At 55.0% G+C, this 24,614-nt stretch overlaps 1 protein-coding gene across 3 annotated transcripts in view; it reads right to left on the reverse strand.

Annotated features, from left to right (window-relative positions):
* The window catches only part of MAP2K3 (mitogen-activated protein kinase kinase 3), a 34,900-nt gene extending 12,026 nt beyond the window's left edge, over window positions 1-22,874 (reverse strand). Inside the window, exons 1-4 of one of the 3 annotated variants that reach the window (XM_087733065.1) lie at window positions 22,772-22,874; window positions 2,628-2,660; window positions 2,144-2,213; window positions 201-249 (exon numbers count right to left, since the gene is read on the reverse strand). In XM_087733065.1, the coding sequence (XP_087589191.1) occupies window positions 201-249; window positions 2,144-2,213; window positions 2,628-2,660; window positions 22,772-22,787 (168 nt within the window). In that variant the 5' untranslated portion in view covers window positions 22,788-22,874. Of the gene's footprint in view, window positions 1-200; window positions 250-2,143; window positions 2,214-2,627; window positions 2,661-7,837; window positions 8,307-21,554; window positions 21,724-22,771 lie in introns of those variants that run through there. The other 2 variants (XM_087733067.1, XM_009467810.2) reach the window with 2 other exon arrangements.
* Between the last annotated feature and the right edge of the window lie 1,740 nt (window positions 22,875-24,614).

Below are 24,614 nucleotides of genomic sequence, written 5' to 3' on the forward strand. Positions count from 1 at the left end.
AAGGTCCTGCTGTGGGAAGTTTCATCCCTGCAAAGATGCATCCCATGAGGCTGCACCAGGACGGCACTGTCCTTCTCATGGGATGCTCTGAGATCTCAGGGTCTGATTTGACAGGCTGTCAGGCGTGATCCATAAAACTCCCCATACAAGGGGCAAACAAAATTGGAAGCAAGCAAAAAATAAACCACATTGACACGTACTTTATCTCCGATGGTAATGAACGCTCTGGAGTCCAAGTTCCTCGGGGGCCTGCAAGAAAAGAGAGAGAGTCAGGAGAAAGCCCAGCTTCATTAACCCTCTTGGCCAGAGCCAGGTTTCACATTCCTTCGAGTACTTTCAGCCACTGCTTTCCACTGTGCCTTGTTGTCGTGGGTTTAAACCAGCCCCCTCCAAACACAAGTGCTTTAATCGTGCCAGTAACACTTCAGCCCACACCCATGAGGCACTTGCTGCACGCACCCAGCAAGAACCCCAGAGACTCAGCTAGGTGAAACATGCATCAAACCAACAGGCTACGAAACCATCCCTGCTCAGGAGCCCAAGGAACCAAGACCGACAAGGTAAGGTGTTTCTGTGGCAGAGCAGCTCAGCTGTCATGTTTTGACAGGCAGGTGTTGTAACTGGACAGCCACGTAGCCTGAAACACACGCTGAGGGAACAACAGGTAATTCCTCACCCGTGAGTCATTTATGTACACTTGCAGGCCTGTTTCAGGCAGCGTGGCAGGCAGGGAAGGCAGCACTTCAGTGTCACGCTTTGCACAACACTGCGCAGGTGAAAGTCTTCCTTTATGGCTTTTTTCCTTATTGCTGCCCACTTCCCATTATAGGCAGCACGGTACTTTTAGAGCCGACACAAGTGTTTTGTCCCTCGTGCCTCACTTCTCTGCTCTCCCTATCCCCTGGGACCTTCTAAGAGTGAAGATTGCCCAACTGGTTTAGCCTCCCAATTCCAATCAGAGGAATACAGCAATCTATACCTTCAAGGAAGTACTTCAGGCTCACAGCAAAAGCCTTGCACTGTGCAAATATTTGCACTGCAGCTTGAAAACCACAGAGAAAAGGAGTTGTGGATAGCTTGCACCAGCTTTTACGTGAGCACTCTGGGCATGCAAGCACCCTGCAAACTTTGGCATGACCCCTTCTCCAGGGGAAATTCAAACACCCATAGGAGCAGAGACAGATGCACCCGTGGGGGAAGGAGGTGGCTGTTGCATGCAGGGCTCAGCGGGTGCATGCTAGGCTGCCCAGCATTAATGGGGGAGTTCCCCTGGCTCCCCCTCCAGCAGATCTGCCCTATCTGCCTGGGATTTTCAGTAGTGATATTTCCCCTTTGGGGATTTCACTGCTCTCCTGGAGGTGGGAGAGTCTCTAGAAAGGGTTTCTGGAGCAAACAAGGCTCAGCAGTTGAGACGCAGCCCAAGGTGTTTTGGAAGAGGACCATGGAAGAGGAATTTTAACCGTCTGCTCTTCGTCAAACCAAGCGCCACTACCCTGGGCTCTCCCTCACAGCATAACAAGCATCAGCCCCAGAAGCAAACAGGGCAGAGAGAAATTCCAGTGCCCTGAGATACTGCTGGGCACTGGCCCCCGGCATCAAGCAGCACAACAATGCAAAATATCTGTGTCCTCCTTGCACCGAGGCGAGGAGCTGCAAACCACTCAAACTACACCTGGCACACAGGTCAGGGGGAGGATGCCCTGCCATGCAGAGCATCCCCTAACCCTCACCCCCCTGCTCCTGCCACGGTCCAGCTGCCACCACCTCTTCTCTTCACCTTCTCTGCACCTTCCCCTCTTCTTCCCTTGGGCAGATTTGCTCTCTCCACCGTGTCTCTGTCCTTTGGCATTGGCACAACCAAGGCAGAAAGACTGACAAGAGTCTCCCAGAAGTCTCCTAGCCTTTCCCTTTCAGCCATTTCAAACCAAACAGGCACCTCCCAGAGAGGCACACGCTGTGCACATGTCTGCATGCACATATGCATATGTGTGTAATTCCTTCTCATCATCCGCAAGCCAGAGCTCAAGAGAAAAAAATGAACTATGCTGATTTTGTGAAGTCTTCATGGGCCATTCCCCTTGCGATGGCGCTGAATCCAGCTCCAAAGAACTGCTGGCTGGCTTAAAGCAGCAGACGCACTTACGTTGTGTTGGCAACAGGCTGTTTGATGGGGACACATGTTATCCTCAGCTCCCGTTTCTTTTTGCTTTTCACTGGAAGAGAAGATGCACATGTAAGCAACTGGCATTTTTACTTTTCTTCCTTCAAGCATCCTCTTCCCTGCAGGCACCAGGTAGGGAAGGCAGGGCCTGGATCTGTGCAGCTACAGCAAGGTGACAGAAAGGTCACAGTGCTCACGACCATTTGCGCAAAATTTCAGGCAAGAGCCAGAAGCACAAGTGGTTCTCAGTGTCCCTGTTGAGCATTTTCCTGCAGAAACACCCAGGGCTGCACTGACAGAGACTATTTTCCAAGTCTCACAGCCAAGCACTGCCTTGCAGTGCCCCTCAGTCACCCCAAAAGTGCTCTTTACCCTTCACAGACATTAACAGGCCCCTCTTCTTGGGGATTTTAATTGCTGATGTTCAGGAGATGGGTTAAAGCTGCGATTTCTGCTGGGCACTTACCCGGTTTGTGCGGCTCCAAGGATCCTTTGGAATCTGAAAGACAGAAGAGAGACACCAGCTCAGCCTTCGTGCTCCAGACCCGCCGGGTACCAACCCTGTACCCCTCATGGTCCCACACACGGCCCAAGGCAAGCCCTCCCGGCTGCACTGCAGGCAGAGGGAGGGAGACGACGGGCTGCCGGAGCCCAGCCCAGCAAAGCCTGGCCTAGTCCCCATTTCTCCAGCCACAAGAGGTCCCCATGCCATTAGTGATGCACAGGGCACCCGAAAACGCTCCCCGTCTGGCTCCTCCTTGCCCTGCAGCTGCCTGGCCCCCACCCAGGCCTTCTTGGGAAGAGCCAGACCCATTCTGCAGCCCGGGTCAGATCTGGCATGGAGGGTGACGGCCATCAGACCTCAAGCAAAACCAAGGAGTTAGTCCCAGCAGGAGAGGAGACACCCCACACAAAATGAAGGGAAACCAGGGCAAAGTCAGACAGGAGCTGACTATAAGAGCCAATAGTGAACTGGCCACAAACCCAGGCTTGCAGAGGCCGAGACGCCACCAGACAAGGCATGACCTCACGAGGAGTAGCTGGCGAGAGGATGCTTTCTTACCGCTCCACCCCAACTCCAAACAGCACTGAGATAACATAACCCACTACTGCAGAGGGAAACGGAGTTCAGGCAGGTCCAGGGCAGGCCAAAACACCTGCAGATGAAACTACAGGGACAAGAGATAACCAGTACAGGGGGCCTGCAGGCAGCAATGGGCAAGGGAGACCTGCGCAGGGCTGAGACTCAGCTCCCTGCAGTGCCATGGACCCCAGGCTGCTCACCAAAGCCCCAGCAGTTCCTCCATCAGCAAACAGCTCACCCACCTACCCCAGCTTGCTGGGAAAACAAACAGACCATGAGGGGCTGGGATAGGGGCTGAAGTTATACAGCTGAGAGCATGAAAGCCCTAATCCCCTCAAGAGAGACAAGGGGACAGCTGTGCTTTGCAGCTAAAGGCACTTCTGGCTGCAAAGACCTGGAAGATGCATTAAAAACCACGAACAGCAAGGTGTGCTCCAGGCACCGGGCTGGGAGCTGACAGCTCGGCGTAGCCTTGGACAGCTCTTCAAAACGGCTCCTACCTGCCTGGCTCCCGGGAACAGGCGTGCGGACAAAGTCCAGCACTCTGAAGGCTGCCAGGGAAGGGAGGGGAGAGGTGAGGAGCTGGGATTTCAGCAGGAGACACAGCACTGTGCAAAACCTCCCACAGCAGTGAGACAGAAGGACAATACATGTCCAGAATGCTCCCAGCACAGACAGCCCCCATCCCCATACCTGTCCCCCACCAGGTCCAGATGCCTCAGCTAAGACAGGTGCCTGAAACCCACTTTTCCAGCCCTGTCCTTCCCCAAATGCAAACCTTGCTGAGGCTGCAGGTGAAAGCTGGTCTGCAAGATACTGCAGTTGGGACCACGGGACCAGCAGCGTCTCTTCCTGCTGAGGGAATCAGCACGGATCAGTCCATATCCCCATCTTATCTGTCACCTTTCCTGCATCAGAGCTGGCCCATAAGGTCTGGGACCAGTGCAGCTCCTGTGAGCTACGGGAGTGATGTGAACTTCCAGCTCAATGAAACCAACCAGCAAGCCACTCCATCTCAAACCAATCCCGCTCGGATGGAAACCATCTCGAGACACAACCATGTCATGGCAATCACGGCTTCTAATTCACAAGCCTGCAAAGTTTCCCTTCCCTATCACCCACGCAGCAGGGCTGGAAGGGAGACTATAAATAGCCCAGCATGCCCACTGATGACACTTTGCAAAATACCTGGTTGAGCAACAACGGGAGCAAATGCAAAACAGAACCAAGGGAAAGACGCCATCCGCGGGTTCAGAAATGCCTCCCCTTCCCGCACTCAGCCTCTCGCTACTCAGCATAGGGGGGCCAAAACCAGAACCTAAGAACTGGGGTCCCCAGAGTCCTTCTGCACCCAGACAAGTTTGGGAGCTCACCGTGGGCACACATCCCATCCCATCCAGGGGGATGGATTTAGCTCACTGCTGACTGGGAGCCTTGCACTGACTGTTTCTCCCCCATGACCGGCTTCAAAACACAGACAGCGGTTTGCACACAGCCCCCCCCAGGCAGTTACCAGCCAGACCTCTACACGAAGCCCTAAAATGCCCCCCATCCCGGCTGGTATTTTGCTTAATCTGTTTGCTCTCCCTCTCCCCAATTGCCATAGTAATCCCGCAGCCGGCACAAAGCGCCTTCTGTGCCGCTGGCTCCCCTGGCAGTGCTGGCTGCAGCATGGTGACTCACACGGCAGGAGCAGGGTCCACACACTCCCCAGGCCAGGCGTCCCGCAGGCTGCGGCGTCAGCCCTGCCTTAGCCCTGGCTGCAAGAGCCATGCCAGAGGGAGCTGGGAGCACCCGGCCTGGGCTCAGGAATCAATAGGGCACGTTGTTTGGTGGAGCACAAGCTCGCAGGCAGGATGATTTGCAAGCATGGGTTAGAGGGGCAGCGAGGGATGGGGAGATTCCCCATTACAAACCCTCTGCACCATACAGGAAAGTCATTTAACATCCCTGTGCATCAGTCATGACCCATGAACTCTGCTAGAACAGGGGTACCCCCAAACCGCTGCCCTTCACTTCCCAGCATCGTACTGCCAGGGTCAGTGACAATCCCCTTCCTACCTTGTCATGCCTAGCCCCAGAACGGATTTCCTAGCTCCAACCTGGAAAAGCACCGATTAAACTGGAAATATTCTGCCACCACTCCCAGGCTCTGGCTGGGCCACCTACACCGGTGGAAAACCCATCTCAGCCCACGCCTGCAGGCATAAAATCAGCCATGATGCTTCCCTGCAGCTGAGGGAGCCAAGGTGGAGATTGGATTTGCCTGTTATGGCTCTCCCAAAATTTGCCACAAGCTTTCCAACACCGTGCAGGCTGGTCTGAACTCTTGCTTCTTGCTGCAAGCTTCTCCCGCTGCTTACAGCAGCAGCATGGGTCCGGCCAGGCAGAGGTTGAGTGGGCAGGCACCGCTTCCCCTTGAGCACAGCCCGGAAAAAAAAAAGGGGGGGGGGGGAGGAGAAAAAGAAAAAATAAAGAGACCAGCAGTCCTGCCCTGAAGCTCTGCACAGCCTGCTCGGGGCACAGCACAGCCTCCCCGCTATCGCACAGCCCAGCGATCACCCCCCAAGCACCCAGAGGCTGCCGGGCTGCCTGCTGCAAGCCCCAGAGCTGGCTGCATCACCCTCTGGGAGGTGACCTCGCTCCTGAGCCTCTGCAGCCTGCCAGGGAAAGCCCACGCACTGTTTCAGGGCGAATGAGGGTGGAGGAAGGCCAGAGGGGGGGGAATAAAATGCGAGGAACAAAAACGCAGTGGGATGGGCATGACAAGACCTTGCAATTCAAGCCCTTCTGTCCCGAGTACATCCCAGGGCAGCATTTGCTTTTAGCCCCCGCAGGCAGCGGCTGTCAGCTCCTTCTCGGCACTCGGCACTCTCCCCCACGTTTGGGATCCCAGTAGGGTCAGTGCAGAAGGAATTGCTATAATGTGCAAAACGGTTTATGTGACCTGAAAATCCTGGAAACACGCTAATTTCCCAGGGCTCTTGCAAGAGGGGTGGCTGCAAGCGCAGAGCAACACAGCTCCCCTCTAGAGATCCCTCCACGTGGGCAAAAAGACAGCAGCGGGACAAGGCGATGTGGCGACATGTCCTGGTGACCCCTGAGAGCCCCAGGGCTCTGCTGCCAGCCCTGAGCACGTGGGATGGCTGGGCACTGCCGGTGAGGTGCTCCGGGCAGCGGAAGGGGCTGCTGGCCGTGGGGGCATGCGGCACAGCGCCTTGCACCCGGGCAGGGGAAAATTAGCTGACAGAAGTTCCTGGTGCGGATGAGATTGTAACCCACGTGATGGTGCAGGCACGTAACTGCATCCTTTACGCTAAGAAAGGAACCATTTCCTCCTAAAGAAAAAAAAAAAGCCTAACAATTTTTTTTCTCATGCTATAACCTCCACCAGCTAAGAACTGACACAGACATTTCCTGGAACTGCTTAATTCAACATCTGAATCCCTGTCTCCGCCACTGACTTCAGTCCTATTAAGTTGTACCTCTCCCCAGGAGCTTTATCCTTCCCACTCCACTGGTGTGGGCAGAGAGAAACAAACAGGACAATCTAAAGAACTGTAAATAAAACTATCTGCCTGAGCCGACCTTTGAAATTAAACCTCTCCGCTGCCTCCCCAGGGCTCTGGTTCCAGCCCCAGGTGAAGTCCTGGGGATGGCTGCAGCATGGCAGGCTGCTTCCAGAGCCGCGCTGCTTTGTTAGTGCTGGCGAAAATGTTTGGGATGCATCCCGGTTCTCCTCGATCCGAGGAGGAGAGTCAAGTGCCATGGATGGGGCAGAAGGCTGGAGGGTGTATCCCAGCCCTGCTGCAAAGAAAGAGCTGGAACAAAAAAAGATCAAGAAAAAAAAAAAGAAAGAAAGAAATTAGAGACAGGGTGCAAAGCAGACAGGGGAATTTGATTGCCTTGGTCATGAGAGCCAGCTCCTCACAGGCACACTTTGTGCTATTTTCCACTGTTAAGAGTGGAAAAAGCTATCTGTGGAAGTGGAAAAAGGGCTCTCAACCTGCCGAAAGCTGTCACTCATCGGCCTGCCAAGGTCCTGCTGCAGAGAGGGGCTCTTGCAGGTCATTGCTGCCCCACACTTGCCACTTCTGCAAAAAAAGCAAGTGAGGAGGAAGAAAAAAACATGCTTCAGAAAAAGCCCCTTGCAGCCCCAAAACAACGTGCCAGCCTGTGCTGAATCAGAGCTCCTGACTGCTGGGGCCACTGTGCGCGCCCGCCTTTCCGATGCAACAGGCTTTTTATCAGGGGACGACCATGCAAGAGCTGCTGGACAACCCTGTGTCCTGGGAATGCAACCAAAACTGGAGCCAGGAGCTAGCTTTACCCTCCGAATATTTTCCTTTAGCCATGCTAGATTTTACTTTTTTTTACAATTAAGATGCCAGTGTTTCAACCCCACACAAAACATGCAAGTTTCCAGTGCTTTAAAAATAGATCCCCAGCTGCAAACACCGACCCCCCGTCCAAGCAAGGAGAAAGAAGTAAAACCACATGGATTGACCCAAAAAAGTTACACGGTGCCTTTTAGCACCACAATCAGCCCTTCGCTCTCCCCCACCACGTGTTTTGGAAATTGCAACATCTACCTTGCTTCTTGTCCATGGTTTCCCAGAAATGAAGAGCAGCGCCGGCACGCCTGGCAGAAGAGAGGGATGGGGGCGGGCTAGAGGAGAGAGGGGAAAAAAATCCCGCAGGATCCAGCACACGGCACTTCTTGCAAGCACCGATGATTATTTTCGGTGGGAATGCATGGCCCAAAGCACTCGCCGGCTTCACGCAGCTCTCCTCGCCCAGCGTCCCTGGCTCCTGGGGGTCCGCGAGCTTGGGAGCAGCAGCGAAGGCAAGCGACGGGAGACGGGGAAGGTAGTGCCGCGTTCCCTCATCGGCAGCTGCTGAGGTTGGCCGGTCTCGGCTCCGATTACCCTTGAAAGCTCAACAGTTGTAAAAACTGCAGCAGCGAAATAGCAGATGACGTCAACAGGAAACTGGGGGGGAGCCAGCTCCAGCTCCGGGAGCCATTGAAGCACTGGATTGCTACAGCGCATCCCCATGGGACGCGTTTTCTTCCAACAAATTAAATCATTCAAACCCAGCCTGCAGGCAGAGAGGCAGAGCCCGCTCCTGCCTCCTCCATCCCCCTCCCCAGGCATCCCACCGGAGCGAGCCTTGCTCGAGGACAGCCCTGCTGCCACCCAGCATCAGCCAGTCATCAGCAGAGGGAAGCCCACGCTCGCTGGTTCGGGCACCGAGGGGGTGCCAGGATAGAAAGAGGTCACATTTCTTTGTGCTGCAGGTGACACACTAATTGCTTTGCCACTAACAACTATTACCACAACAAATAGTAGAAATATTGTTCCATGACAATCCCGGCACAGAGCTTAGCAGCTATTCCAGGGTGACAACCGAGACGGCATCTCTGGTGGCAAAATATAAATTGCTGCATGGATTTAGCTAGTAAATAGCAAGGGAGAGAGACGGGGGGGGGGGGGGGCAGAAATCATTCATTTCTCTGCAAACATGTGCAAGAAAAGCCATGGCAAAGTATCGCTGCTCTTCTCCTTTCCCTCAAAACCAGCCCAGCAGAAGCCAGCACTGATGTTCGCGATCAAAGCCAGACTCGGCTTTGACAGGCTGCAGTTTTGTTTTTGATTTCCCTGTCAGCCTGGAGGGGGGATACTGCACCAGCTTCTTTAGCTTAAACTAATTACAGAAAATAATGCCTCTGGTTCGCTCCCAAGCTATTCACTAACTTGTAGGCTGTGCCAGGCCATACACATTTGCAGGCAGAAAAGTCAGATGTCAAGGTAAACGCACATACCAACATAATGAGTGACTCTAATTTTAAATAGTGTTTATATAAGCCCCAGAAGGACTGCGGAAGATATTTTCTCAGGCATATTTCCACTCCCAGGGTATAGTTTCAAGCACAGATCATCAGCACATAAAGGATGCTGACGCAGGAGCTGCTATCGCAGACAGCACCAAGAGCCACCGGCACCCGTCCCCAGCACTCCTGGGGAGAATGATGCTGCGTTGTCCTCTTGTCATTAACTCTCTGGCTTGATGGCTAATTCCCTGACCCGGACATAAGACACTCCAAGCATCTTTGCAGACACCCGCAAAGTCAGTGCTGCTTTGGAGCAGAAAGTCCCTAACCCAGCAGGTGGGATGGGAAACACGATTTCTTTTGAATTAGTCCTGTCGGGTTTCAGTGCCCAAGGAGCGGGGGCAGTGTAAAGCAGGGCTTCCCGACATCTCAAAAGCATCCTAAAAAAAAAAAAAAACAAAAACCAAAAACCAAAACCAAAACACCAAAACCAAGCCCAAGCATCCTTTCAAGTCTCACCGTTGGCAGCTCTTTCAAAAGTTTGCCGACATGGTAGGAATTGCCCAGCCTTGAAAGACGCACGCCATTTGACATTAATCATCCAGCCCTTTATACACTACAGGTAATCCCAGAGGAACAAAAGGCATCGGGTGTTTCACTGGTGTTAAGGAAGCCTCCCCACGCCTCTGGGCTGGGACATCACCCTGTAACTGCTGAGGGAAGCCGGGGGAGCAAATCCTGCGACAGGGAGACGTCGAGGCACTTGCTGCAGGTCCAGGTACGTTGGGGCAGAGCCAGGGACAAGGCGGGGGTCCGGTGGGATGGCAGCCATGCTCCCATCGCTCCCAGTAGCCTCCTGCCAGTGGGCCACTTGAATAAGTGGAAGAGCACGCCCTTAAAAACAGCAATGAACTCAACAGTGCCCTACCAATGCCGGGCCCCTCTCCCTACCATTCCCCTGCGGAGGGGCAGCATCTCCCAAGGCTGGTTTGGTTAAGGCTGGGTCACCATCGCAGCCGGGGACCAGGGAAGAGCCACTTTGACGCAAGCGGCAAAAAAGGAATACCCCATTTAGGGTCAGCAAGGAGCTTTTTATAGCTGTGTGTTTGGGGTTGAGAAAAAAATTAATTGTTTCACCTGCCCTGAAAGAAGAGTTACCGCCTAACTGGGGGGGGGGGTGTGCGATTTTCACAGAATACCCCTTTCCTGCTGATCAGAGAAAAGTCCACACACCAGCCGGCCACGCCATCCCAGCGCTGTGTTGCCCGATGCCCACTGCACCTCGCTGTCCGACCAGGAATCGCAGCAGTTTCCCTGACCAAGGCTGTAACACAGCTACTGTCCCAAGCCTGGGATGCACTTGCCTTTCCACGTACGAGGTGCACGTCCCACGGGAAAGCCCCGCGTGCCTGAGCCATGCACGGGACCCACAGTCTGGAAACTCTGCGGCAGTTCTATTTTTAAGCAAAGCATTTGAACCGAATCCGATTGGAAGGGTAACAGGGTCATCTTTCTCATCCCCTCGGACGGTGCTTGGGAACAATCAGTCACCAATACCACACAGGGCTCGCCTCCTCCGGCAGAGCAGGATGTCACACCGACGGTGCCACCAGGGCTGGGTGAGGGGGAGACAGATGTAAGGGAGAAGGGTGCAACCTCCTGGTACCCAGCGAGGGATTTGGGGACAGGCACGTTAGCCAAAGCTACCGACAGCCAGAGGCTGACATTTGCGCTGCCACCTCTGGGGCTCGGAGCCACACCCGGCCTCCGTGCACCGGCCAGATAACACCACCGTGAGCCGCGCCGGCTCTGCCGGCAGCTCCGGGAGGATGTCACCGCCCAGTTACATTCCAGCTGTATTTTTAGGTTACCTGCATAACCCCAAGGGCTGGAAAAAACGTTTGATTTTGTGTTTTGTTCCCAGGCGGCAGCTTGCTATCCTGCAGCACTGTGGAACTGGCACAGGCTCCCCTCTGAGAAACCCACACGAGCAGAGACCAGACTCTCTTTAGGAAGCTTAAAAGCACCAACGAGCTGGCGTTTGCACTATGCCATTACAGGACACACTACATACATGCCAAGAGTCATGCTGCTTTGCACCAGAGCTTGTGCAAAACCCCAGTGTGAAGGCGGTTACGGTCACAGGGGCACCTCTTTGGAGCAGACGCTGAGCCGGGGTGCAGGCAAAGCATCCTCCGCAGGGCTGGAGACTGCCTCCTTTGCATCCATTGTTCCAACTGGGTTTTCTCCCCAAAAAAGCAGCGGCAGAGGCCGCACCTCCTCAAAGCTCAGCTGCAGTGCAATGCCACATGGACCCACCGAAGGCAGGCCAGGGGGGGCAGTGGGAAAACGCTTGAGATGGGTAATTAACCCAACCCACAGCTTGTCGGGAACCACAGAGCTGGGCAGTCCACAGGTCCAGCCAGCCCACAGCGTGCACGGCCAGTGTGAAACCTGCGGCTACAAAACATCTCGTGGGACCGGCATGGGCTGCACCGGCTCAGCTGCAGACGCTGGCGTGCCGCCACAAGACAAAGGTCTGGAAGCAATCCCAGCCCCAATGCCTTAATTGTTAGGAGAAGGCAAAGGAGACCGTGCTTAGAGAGAAGCAAAGAGCATGCTAAAAAAAAAAAAAGGCAGAGAAAAAGGAAGAGGCAGAGCCACTGTCACCTGTGCCCATCTCCTGGCCAGCAGGTACCCAGCCCTCCCCAGAGCAACACTCCTCCCTTTGATTTCTCAGCCCATAGGCAAAGCCATGAAAAAATAAACCCTGTTTGGAATTGATGTGACCAGGTGGTGACAGCTTCCTGATGGGAGAGAAAAGTCAAATCATTTTTGGAATAGATCGGCTTGACAGGAGGCACAGGGTTAGTTTTTTTCTTCTTTCTGGGAGAGGAAAATAATCATTTGACTTTTTAATTGTCAGCTGTAACAACTCCAGAGTCAACAGACACTCTCCTTCTATCCAACCTGGTACAATTCAAGTACTTCCAGGTGTCCCCAAAACTCTGTAAACTTGGCAAGACAGCAAAGTATTCCCTATCTGCTTCTAATGCAATTCTTAAAAAAAAAAAAAAATTAGCTTTCTACCATCATCCCTCCAATTTATTTTGGGCAGGGATAGAGTGACTTAATCTCTGCAAATGATGCAAGACAGAGCAGGCACCTGCTCTGAAAACAGAATTTATGGAGGGAGAAAAAAAAGGAAGGCCTCAATGTCCGCAGCCGCCTGCTCCAGGAGAGAGGCAGAAACAAGAGACCAACCCAGGTGCTTCCCTGGCCTGGAGGCTTCAGGCAGGACTTTCTCGAGACCAGCATCTGCGCTAGAGAACGGGGCAGGCAGCTGCTCCGATGGTTCACGGTGACGTTACCCTCCGGGACCTGGAGGGGGACATCCTGCAGCCTGTTGTTTCTTGCTTCCCGGTGACGTGGGACCAAGCGTGCACAGTTCACATGCTTTAGGTCTGTTATCTCACCACAAATCTTGCAAACTCAGCTGGGGGGATCCAGGAGTCAGAACAGGTCTGTCCATCATGGCCAGCCACAGCACGGCACAGGCAGGACCAACTCTACACTATGCCTGCCTGAACCAACACGCACATTTATGCCTAACAGACCCAACGAACTCATCTGCTATTTTTACTGTGTTTTTCCCCAATTACATCCATGCCAAGACGCTCTCCCCAGCTGAGACACAGGAACCCAGGGATCGCCCAGGCACAGCTCAGGAGAGAGGAGCTTCTCCACCATCCCAGGATGCCCCAGGGATGCCGCCGTGGCTTGGGCAGACGAAGCCTGCGCATCTTCAGAGGAAAACCTCCGATCTCTAGCGGTGGCCCGGCACTGCATCTCCAGGGTGGAGGAGCAGGGAAAACCTTCTATTATTTCTTTCAGAGCAGGATGCTGATCCAGCGGCTTACAGAAAGCAGAAGGCGAGCGCTGCAGTACACTTACTTCCCTATGCCTCCTGCTATCCCACGCGAATTCTTTGCTCTTTTTGGTGCATCTTTGGTGCCATCCCTTTTTCCCTGCCTCTCTCACCCTGTCCCCTCCCTGCGCCGGGGAACCAAGCAGAAGACACAAATGCAAAGGGCTCATCACACCAGAGAGCTCGTGCGAAGCAGACACAGCCAGTTGGAGACCCCAGTTTCTCCACTGAGTTTTTCCGAGAGAAAAATCCACCCCATCACAAGGTGATGGGGGAGCCAGGAGGCCTCCCTGGGCTCAGACAAGGCAAAGGAAAACTGCAGGCTGAGAGCAGCCAGGGAATATGGACACTGTCCAATTCCCCTCAGGCCACGGCTCATCCTTATCTCCATGTAAAGCCTGTTACCACACACAAACCTCAGCACCCAGCCGAAAAGCTTCAGTCTTAACCACTAACAATGCTCTCAAGTCAAGAGAGGCAGCAGGTGACCCGTTTGGTCCCCATGACCTGCTTGCAACAGGGGCTGGGAGAAAGGGCTGATGTAGCAAGGAGAGAGCTGGCTCCTGAAACCCCCAGGAGAGCTCAGCCACTGCCAGCCGGACCTGCAGCCTCTTTTCCTGGCATTAACCACACCATCCCTCTGACCCGCACCACATACCTCTTGTTCCCCCATTGCTGTTCCTCTGGCCCAGAGGACAGATATGTGCCCACATTGCCAGAGCATGTCCCACATCCACAAGATCAGCTCCTGCTGCTTATCAGTTTAGGAAGTTAAAGTAAGATATATCTATATATCTATCTTATAAAGTATGGTGGGGAGAGAGAGAGAGAGAGAGAGATCTGTATCTACATATAAAGAGAAGCACCACATACTTGCTAAGCTCCACGTTTTGCAGAAGTCACCTGCAAACATTTCTCCTTTGCTCCTCCAAACTCCCTGCTGCAAAGCTTAAAAATCCCTCCCCAATGAAAGGCTGGACCACCAGCAGCACACCGAAAGCCGCTGCCCAGCATCACCCTGCACTGTCCCCTCCCGCCTGCCCGCTGCGGGCTCTTATCTGAGGCTGCAACAGCTCTGCATGGGGAAAAAACCTATTTTGCAGCGGACTTGCCCAGTACCCACAGGGCAGCTTTGATTCATGTCGGGGAAAGCCAGGGGCTCCGCAGGAAACGTGCCCACAGCTCAGTGGCGTTTCGCCACCACGGTCCCACGTGCAGGAAGGGCACAGCCTCGCTCCGTTGCTTCCCTCTGGGTGGGCTTTATTTTTTTCCTCCCCTTTTTTCACTCCTCGCCTGCCTCTCTCGAATCCACCTATTGCACTGCAATTTTTCCGATGTTCAGGGGAAGTGAGTGTTGCAGACTTTTCCGAGTAAAGCCGGATTACAGAGCCGTCACTCCGTCCCAGGAAGCCAGAGGTCTCCGCAGATGGGCTGGTCCCAACGCATCCGGCTCATGTCCCGGCTCACAAGCTTGCAGGCTATGACTCAGTGCAGTTCAGCCTGCAGCTTCTCACGGGGCACGCTTAGGGCTTCCAAGAACCATTTCTATTTAAATAAGAAATAATAATTTTTTTTTAAATCCCCTTTACCCCCGAAGAGCGAGCATCACATCAATGTTTTGGGGGAAGGAGCAGTGCTCTGCAGGGTAGCGTGTGAAACAGCAAGGAGAGGAGCTGGAAGGAGACGTGTGAAACGTCAAACCTGTTTGAGATAAAGGGAAACGCACACTGGGTCCCTTCCCTGCGACAGTTACACACGGTTTCCCTCACTGAACTGCGACTGTAAAACCCCACGGGGAAATCCACAGTTACCGAACAAGAAATTCTTTGTGGATCCAAAATTAAGGGTAAACTCTTGCAGCAACCTGGAATGTACACAGAAAAGGAAACCACACGTACAGGAGAGCAGCTGGAGGAAAGCAGAATTGTTTCCTAGTACCTTAGCAAAGCACACGCAAGGCTGATAAGAATTTCAACTAATATTCACCCACAATTTCTGCCTGGCGATTTCTAGAGGCACCTCCTCCAACCTCTGCTTTACTCTCATCACCCAGACATCCTTCAACAAGCCAGGCAGGGGCAGGCATAATTAATACTTGCGAAAAGCTTCTCTTGGGCAAGAGAGCAGCGTCTGCAGAGCACAAGAGGCAGCCCGGCCAGGGCACAGCCCTGCAGGTATCCTCAGCTCAGAGGACAACCCCAGCCCTGCCTGATGCCAGCCCTCCTCTGGCACCTGGTGCTCACCACTGATGCTCAAGGCAAGTGATGCTCACAGCCAAGGAATTGCAGGAATCAACCAAAAACCTGGAGGAAATGGGCTGCAGATGCTAAGGAAGAGTTAACACAGGGGGCTGTAGAAGCAGCAGATATAAAACGCCCACCACCACCTCCTTTTTTGGCAGCCTTAAGGCAGCGTGGGGCTGCTTCCAGTCTTAAGGCAAATGGGTGCTGTCAAAGAGAGAAAGCCAGAGTGCAGAACAGAGGCAGGTCCGTGCTGGTCCCCTGGCAGCATCGCCACCCACCTCCCGCCCTCCCAGCACCCGCATCCTTCTTTCTGCGCCGCTACATCATTTGGGTCCTCTGACCACCAAGCTCCCACCGATGAGGATGGCGGTTAGCAGGGAGCATCACAGGCAAGCCGGGTATGGATTCGGCACAGGGTAGTTGATTTTAGTTGCGGGGGCACCAGGGAAACCTTGAAAGCCAGCTGAGAACACGTGCACATGCACAAAAATGCCTTGCGCTGCCCTGCCCTGTGCTGGCAAGGATTTTCTGGGTGCAAGCACGGGGTTTTACAAACAGGCACGTGGGGCTGGGCCTGCCACCTACCCCCCGAGCACCTTTCAAAGGTGCTTGGAAGATGACAAAGAACAGTCAAAGCAATGTATCAGCACAAGATCATTTCATCTTTGGCTGAGGTGCAACTTGGCAACGTCAGGAGAGCAACCAAGCAGTCCACAGCAGCAGGGGATTTTTAACTATGCAGAGCAGCTTTCTTAAAAAGCCTTGATGGTGAGCACATCTGGCTCTCAGAAAAAGAGCCACGTCATTTTAGTGACGAGCTGCAAAGACGTCCTTCAGGACAACACACCCCCCTGCACCATGGGGCACACGTTCAGGACTGACTCAGAGGGACCATCCTTGCCGGTCCTCGGGGCTGCACGCTCTGCTGCTTCATTGTCTCCCTCTCAAGCCTCAACTTTGTCACTCCGACACCAAGTAAACCAAGATCTCCATCTTACAACAAAAAATACCTCCACCACGCGGTGTGTTTGCTCTTCACTACCTCTAATGGGAAACACTCTCCTGCAGGGAGAGATGCATGCAGCAGGAGAGGACATCTGCTCCGGCTGCTTTGAGATGGATGGCAAATGCCCTCCAGCAAGCCAGGTCAGGATGCTGCCACCTCAAAGGGCTGCCATTAACACCAGTAAAGACGGCCAGGGCTGCATGGCACCGGACCCACCGTAGCCAACTCCCGTAGCGCAGGCAGGCTGCTTCGTCAGCCGTCCCTGCGAGATTCGGAGGGAATTTATATACACACACCACAAAGCAATATCTAACTGGCCTGCAAGCCCAGACAAGCTGACACTCCCTAGATAACCTCGTCATCCTCCCCAATACCACCCCCGGCCCATCCACATAACCAGCCCTGCGTGTTTATGATCTGTCAGACACATGACTGTCACCTGCCAAGCCCTGCAGACGAGCTTCTTCCCCTCCTGTCCCTCTGCCCTGCACCACAGGTCATTGCGCCGCCGGTCCCACCCATACCCGTCACCGGCAGATGATAAGGACAGGGCTCTTGGCACCGCCAAAGAGATGCCGGCAGACCCGATCCCAGCTGCAGGGTTTTATGCATTCCTTATTGGAAATCTCCGAGACCCTTATGGGAATGAAACACAATCATTAAAAGCTGCTTTTAAGTTTCCTAAAAGATACAACAGGCACTATCGAGGCAGGAGATGAGACAAGCAAGGTACAAACGCCCCGCAACAAGGGACACTTGGTGCCCCACATGCAGCTCCCGGCGAAGAGAGGGTCCAAGCACCACCGTCATCCTCAGAGAGGCTCATCGGATACGAGTAGTTAGGCTGATGCCAGTGCCAAACCACAGCTAAGGTTAGCAGCCTCTGATGGGAAATTACTTGTATCGAGCACTCTGGAGGTTTCTTCCTTTCCAAAACCAGATTTTTCTTTGGTGGTAATGGTAGTGTGGGGGGAGGAAGGGTGGATGCTCTACAAACAACTTCTGGTAAGTTTTGTCTCCTCCTCATCCTGCCTCCTCTTCCACTCAAGTTATGTTTTTAATGGAAATTTACCTTTTAAAAAAAAAAAAAAATAAGCATTTCACTTGAAATTACAAAATTAAGGCTTAGAGCATGTGACAGACCTAGTTCAGCAGCGACCTCCCAGAGCACAGTGCAGGCAGGAGGATGGAGGCTGCAGCAGCCCGGCAGGTGCCAGAGCCTCCCCAGCCCCTCCTGCACTCTGCCAGCACCCAGAGGAGGAGGTAACAGCCAGGCCATCGCCTTCACGCTTCTCCTTCCCTCGCTTCCCGGCAAGCGGGGCTATGAAGCCATTGCTGCCAGGGACTGGAGGGAGCCAGGGGCAGGGCAGAGACATCCCGCTGCACCACACCCCAGCGCACCAAACAGCTCCCGGAGGTCACAACACTCACATTTTGGAGAAACCCAACTCCAGCACTAGATGTCTCTAAAAACAAGATCGGGTGTCTTTTTACACAATCTGGCTTAATTCACCCAAAAGCTGTTGGACCGGCTGCAGTAATTCCTGGAAGCAACGCCCTGACCTCCAGCCAGGCACGATGCTCACCATCATCCCTTCTGACCTTAAAGCCCACGATTCAAGCGATTCCCCATTCCCTGCTACGTTAGATCCAGCAGCACACAAGGGCAATCGTGCCACACAGAAAAGCCCACCAGCCTCCAGGACTTGAAAGGGACGTGCTCTTCCAAAGCGCTGTCTATCTTCTCTTGCCACAGGTCGATAGAGCAGAGAGTGCACAAAGGAGCCCTGCAGTATTACGCCCATGGATTAATTAAGCCATATGGACAATGCAGCACAGGGTTAGTGGGGGAAAGGATGCTGGAGAGTGTCCACCTCCCCCCCACTGCAGGTCCAGAACCTTGCCCAGTATTAGGCAGCAATTCCCTCCCTCCTCTACCCGCTGGGACCACGAGACCCTCAAATCCTGCCCTTCCCCTTAGCCTCACCGTAACCCACTGCATCCTGCACAGGCAGCAACTCTGCTCCAGCCTTTTGCTGGACAGAGAAGCAGCTTCAAGAGAAAGGTGCAGGCAGGGAGCCCTTGTCCCAGCTCCAGAAAAGGGAGCAGAAACTTGGACCCACTGCAAACCAAGGCCAGCTGGTGCCACAAGATGCTACCATGATATCTGAGATAGCTACGGTAGTGCCCAGTAATTATGGTATTCCTTGGGGCAACGAACATTTATACTCACAATGCTGCCACGAAAGCAGTGCAGCAGCATCCCCACACAGCCAACGGGCTCTGGAACAACAGAAACTTCCAGTTTCTACCATAAAAAATCCTCTCTGCTTTCTCCCACACTCAAAATCCCTGGCTAACACTCGACCTGCGCTACAGAGTTTTGTCAGCAAGAGAGGCAGCGGGTAGATCTAGCTCCATACGTACCCACAAGCAGTCCTGAGTCACGCCAGTAAAACCCCAAACTTTTTGTTGGTAGAGTAAAATCACCTCCCCAGCCAACGCAAGTTCCTCTCCCAGCTTTTTCCCCAGCAAACAGCCTGCCCGGGCAGCGCCTTATTAACACCAGTGAAAACCATCTTCCGTCCAAAAACCCACAGAGCCCCACGTCCGCAGCAGTGGCTTCTCGGGTCACAAAATCACCGGGACCAGAAACCCGCACCCACTCCCAGGCACCCAAAGGGAAGCTCTACAAAGCACATCGCACCTTCCTCCAGCAACGACCACCTTTGCAAACAGTGGGGGCAAAGCAAACTCCGGCTCAGCCCTGGACTGCATCCCAGAGCTAGAATATAAAAGCAGCAGCCTTCAGGGAGAAGCATTATCCACTGAATAGGAGCACGGATCACTGAAGCACTGCTAAATATTTATGAAGTCCAACATGATATTTTCCAGGCACCCACCGTTATGCTAGCAGAAAGCAGCACAGGAAGAGGGCAGGAGCAAAGTGCTGTACTCTCTCTATGATTGTTATAATTAATTGGATGCAAGCTCCATGATGCTTCAACTAGAATTAAAATAAAAACCTGGCTCCGTGGGTTCAGAGCTCCCAGCCCTGCCACCCCCCTGTCCTCACACACCCAGGGGACACCAGGCTGATGGCTGCTCTGCCCGGAGGTGACGGGAGCCCAAAGCCAAAGCCCTGCTTCTGCAGGTCACGGCCCTGTGTATTTTCAGCAGAACTGCCTTTTTTGGGGTGGCGGCGGGAAAAGTGTAAATGGCACATGAGACAGTACAGGATTCACAGCCGACTGAATTGCATAACGGTGGTGTGCTCCCACAGAGGGCACGGCCAGGGCGCAGGAGGGACCCGTCCCCACCACTTATTTACCTACCCAGAATAGACACGCCACCAGAACAAGTACCAGTTCATCCCCAGGTTCTGGCATTTCTTGCTGCCAATTTTTCCAAGCTTCAGTGTCAAAGGAGAGCTGCCTCTCCAGAAACACAGCCTGGCTCCAGCTGGATCCTGCCCGCTCTCCCCAACAGCACCTATCTTCCTGCAGGAAGATGTCTCCCCTAAAAAGAAGGACCTGCTTTTGAATTACTCAGGGATCAGCACTGGGTGAGCTCAGGGGAGGCCAAGCAGGTCTTCTCCCTCCAGATCCCATCTGTGCATCCTCCCTCCCTGCAGCTGCATGGCTGCTTTCTCCAGCAAACTCCCCACTTTCAGGAGACACGTGCCTCCCTGCCAGCACGCTCCTGCCTGTCCCTCCAGGAGGGGCTTCCCGGGCACCCGTGGCCACCCGAGTCACAGCCAACAGCCACAGCGACGGGCGCACGGGTCTTCACGCGGGCTGCGCACACAGGCAGTAAAACGTCTTGAGCCCCACGGGAAAGGCAGCAGCCTGGATTTGTACGCAAAGTCTAACATAGACCCTGCACCCTCATTCTGCATGCACCCAAAGGCTGCAAACTCCCCAAGGCTTCCTCCCCGAGGCTTTAACCTCTTGGATACAACACCCCTCCCTTCACAGCATCGGTTTCACCGAAAAAAGTGCAGACTTTGTTGGAAAATCATGCCCAGGACCAGCCGTGTGTTGCAATCTGCCGCTAGAGGCTGCGTCCCTTGCAAAGCTCTGCAAGGAGGACACACGGGCAGCTCCGGAGGTTTGCACGCAACTCCTTCCCTCGGTGCCACCCATTCGATGAAACACGGCTCGAGGGAGCTTTGGTGACCTGAGACAATGGGAAGCTTTTGCATATTTTAGTAAACATCAGACTCGACAGTACAAGATAACATGGAAACCAAGCGACATTTTCCCACACATCTGATCCTGCAAAATAATTTGGATCAAGCAGATACGAGCAACGGGAAGAGGAAGAAAGCCAAAATCTTTCCTAAGCTTTGCATAATCCCCAGAAGGTGTTTATCTCACAAGCTATGTTTAGCACAGAGCGAGGCAAAGCTCTCGCCCAGCACCATTCCTATCGCGCGTGTCACAGCCAGCCACGCGCATCCCCGAAAACTCCCGAGGCAGGAGACAACCCCATGACTAAGCCAAAATGACGGCAGGCGAGTTTTGGTACACATCTATCATGGAAATAGCCAACCTGAGAGCTTCAACACAGCACCCTCCATTTACTACCATGATCCACTCAAGCCTGAGAAGGCAAAGCAGCCAGCAAAAGGAAACCTGAGACGGCTCACTGAATTTCCCGAAGGAAAATTAGGGAAGTTTATCTTAAATTCAGGCCGCCTGAAAGCAGAGGCAGAAGGAGCTGCCACGAGTGCCGCCAGTGGCGTTCGCAGTCCCAGCAGCGGGTGCATGCACTCGGACCTATGAGCATCTCTACGTGGCAGCAGGTAGCCGGCAAATCCACTTGGAGGGCTGGCACTGCCAAGGCAGATGCAAAAGCAAGAAGCAGCACAGCAGAGGACTAGCAGGACAAGAGGAAAGGGTTTCGAAGAGGCAGATGCATTACACACGCCCAGGATCGATCCCCGTGCTGAATGCTGCCCCAACAGGGGCAAAGGAGCTCGGGTCAGATGGGGACCCGGAGCTGCTGGTGCCAGCAGAGACCGGGCGCACTCGGCACACGCGCGACACCTCCAGCAAAGGATATTAGGAGTAATTGTATGAATGAACCGGTTTGTCACAACCAACAGCCCCGTGCAACCAGAAACCTGCAGACACAGAAGGGTTCCAAACTTCCTCCAAGGAAAGCACCACGCTCCCAGCTGCTCCCACAGGCATCGCCTTTTGCTGTCAGCCAGACTGCTTCCCCCAAAATCCTCCCAGGCCCAGCTTGGGCCTCGTCTCCTGCGGGGCACGAGCGGTCCCTTGGCCAGGCTCACCTCTTCCCTCCATCCACACATCCACACACCGCCCACAGCACCTGTGAGCTGAGCGAGAGGTCTGGGCTCAGGCGTCCTGGCGAGAGCCTTTTTAAGAAGCCCGGTTGATCCCTTTCAATGCGGGACAGCGGCTGGAGGCACGTGCTCCTACCTGTGAGTCAGCAGCTCCGCTCAGCAGCACCGTAAATCACTGCTGATTCACACCCTGCTTACACAGCAAACAGGAAACTCAGGTCCACATTCCCTCCGGTTAAGACACGGACCATTTAAAGGGGGGAAAAAAAAAGTCACACCAAGGTGCGTTCATCTGCTCACATGGTTCCTGACTTCAAGTTTCCAGTGCATCACTCCCGCACAAGGAATACCCCTCAAATTTCATTCCGGTGATAAGAGAGAGGCAGCAACCGTACTCCGTGTGCTCCCTCCTCCATCCGGTCGGCGCTCACGGCGCTGATACAACCAGCTCCCCGGAGCACCAAAACACCAGCGAAGCCCTTTCCCCGTCTTCCTCAATCCCGGCATGCCGGCGGTGTCATCCCGGGCCGATGCCTGCCAGCCGGCGCTCACCTTGGGACAGCGACCAGGCCACCTTAGTCACGGCGATGCTCTATAAATAACACCCGTGACACACGGTCACGTTTGCCGGCCCGTACGGTGGAGACGATGGGAAACTCCGCCGCGGACCGGCATCCTCGCCCCCGTCCTTCCCGCCTCGCCAGGCCGAGGCGAGGGCTCTGCTCCACGGCAGCCACGCCGCTTGCCGAGCTGCCGCGGGCGGCTTCTTTGAGGGGGAAAGACTCCGGCAGAAGAAACGCGTGTATTTTTATCGTTCCCCACACCGAGAGAAGCTTCACCGCCGCCCTCCCCGCAGGCCCCGCGGGCCGCCTGCCCCTGCGGGCAGCGCACCCGCCCCGGGCTCTGCAGCTCAGGGGGAGGCGGCAGCCCGGCCCCGGCCCCGGCGAGCGATGCCGGGCTGCAGGCGGGGAGCAGCGCGGCGCTCAGCCGGGACCAAGCAGGGGGAGGCACTCGGAGCCCACGCAGAGGAAGCCCCGGCCGGCGGCAGCGGGGAAGCCCACGCCCGGCGGGTTGGGCAACAGCCCCGTCCCCGCGGGTTACGCCAGACCCGACGGCGCGGCTCGGCCCGGCCGCAGCCCCGCTCCCCCCGGAACACCCGGCCCGGAGCCCCCCGGAGCATCGCCCCCCGCCCGCGGCCCTACCTCTGGGCAGGGACATGGCGGCGGCGGCCCCGCGGCGCCCGGGCAGAGCGCGGCGCCCGGCGGAGTGCGGCCCAGCGAGGCGGCCGCCGGGGAAGAGCCGCGGGGCGGGGCGACGGGCGGCAGGCTCCGCCCCCCGCGCGTCGTGATTGGCCAGCGGCGGAGAGGAGGCGTGGTTAAGGCCTCCGCGGGAAGAGCTTCGCGGTTCTAGGGCACGGCATTGAGGGTGAAGTGAGTCGGGCGGGCGGGAGAGCGGCGCTGTCCGGCCACCGTGCTGTCCCCGCTGTCCCCGACACCGGCGTGACCCCGCCAGGGCACCCGCAGGGCAGAGGTGGCCCCAGGAGGTCCTCGTCCTGCGCCATGCCTCGCCCACAGGGGCACGGAGCGTGGGGGCAAGGTTGGTGCTGGACTGGGAGTCTGGTGCTGTGCAGCTGAGACCGGCCCAGGTCATCACATCTGCCGTGGGTCCCCGCTTCTGCACACCAGTCCCACCAGTGGGTCTGGCTGCAAAACCGATGGGGACTTATTCCTCTCTGAGTCACTGTGGAATCAATCCCTCCTAGCCCAGCAATGTGCCATGGCACATCCCGGGGCGAGGATGCTCTCCCAAACACCCGAGCTGGGCTGCAGAATGTAGCGGCTGAACAGGACACGAGCAATGCAGTTGAACAAGCAAAAAGGAGATTACAAGTGCCATTTTCTGGCTGAAATTCCTAGCGTGATCCATACAGATCCAAAGGAGGGGTTGGAGGGGTGGCAACTGCAGCCAGCCATGGTGAAATCACAGCTGGTCTGTCACAGCCTGTTCTCAGCTTCGCATTTTGCAGAGCATTTTGGATCAGACTGAGGGCTGGAAAACCTGCCTCAAAACGAAACAGCTCAAGGGCATCACCGCAGGAGCGAAGGAGCTGGGCAGACTGGGGTCTGCATCTGTGCAGAGGACTGGTGCCTCAAACGGACCTGGAATGCAGCAGCGATGGCATAAGATCCGGCAGCTGCAAATTGAAGCTAGAAAAGTTCAAATGGGAAATAAATTACAGGTTTTTAATAGGGAGAGCAATCACCTTCCCAAGACACATAGTAGATTCACCACCTTTCAAGTCTTTCAACACAGGCGAGGAGTCTTTCTAAAAAAACTCTGCTCCAGTTCAACCACAGGGTTATTAGCTCTGATGCAAGAGCTGCAGATGTCACTGCCTGGGCTGGGCAAGCAGGAGGTGGGAGCAGAGTGGACCTTTCTGGCGTTTAGCCATACAAATCTCTGAAGCAACAACTGGGTTTGAACTCCGGCCCGGCTGATCCGAGTGGGTTTGGGCTGGGCCGGTGCTCGGGTGCGAGATTCAGGGGGTGCCGCTGCAGGGCAGAGCATCGTTAGCACTTTTGCAAACACGCAGCTGGACGTGGACCTGCGAGAACCGGTGGGACCGGCTTCGACACCCGCCCTCGGCGCTGGTGGCACCTGGGGTGTCGTTGCAAGCGCAGGGCACGACCCTGCTGTCCCCAAGCACATTGCACGCTACGCCATTCCTCCACCTGCATCCCCAGGCACGTCTGGAGATCGCTGCTGGCCCCGGCTGCAATTATAGGGGTGGATGAAACAGTCACTGGCTTATATTCACCCATCTTGAATCGCCAGGCACTTCACAAGCAGGGGTTTGTCACCTGCTCTAAGGCCTTCCAGTGCAGGAGCACTGCAGAAGCACAAATGGAAATTTGGGTACGCTCGGAATCAAAATCCAACAGGGTGGGAAGGTGTGGGGCTAGGGAAGGAGCCCATGGACCTCTGTGGGCTGCAAGGAAGGGACCAGAGGCAGCATATGGTCACCTTCGCTTCAGTGGCAGGGTA

This window comes from Nipponia nippon, unplaced genomic scaffold, assembly GCF_047370975.1.
Source record: "Nipponia nippon isolate SJK-2023a ecotype South Korea unplaced genomic scaffold, ASM4737097v1 scaffold_5, whole genome shotgun sequence".
NCBI classification, from domain to species: Eukaryota; Metazoa; Chordata; class Aves; order Pelecaniformes; family Threskiornithidae; genus Nipponia; species Nipponia nippon.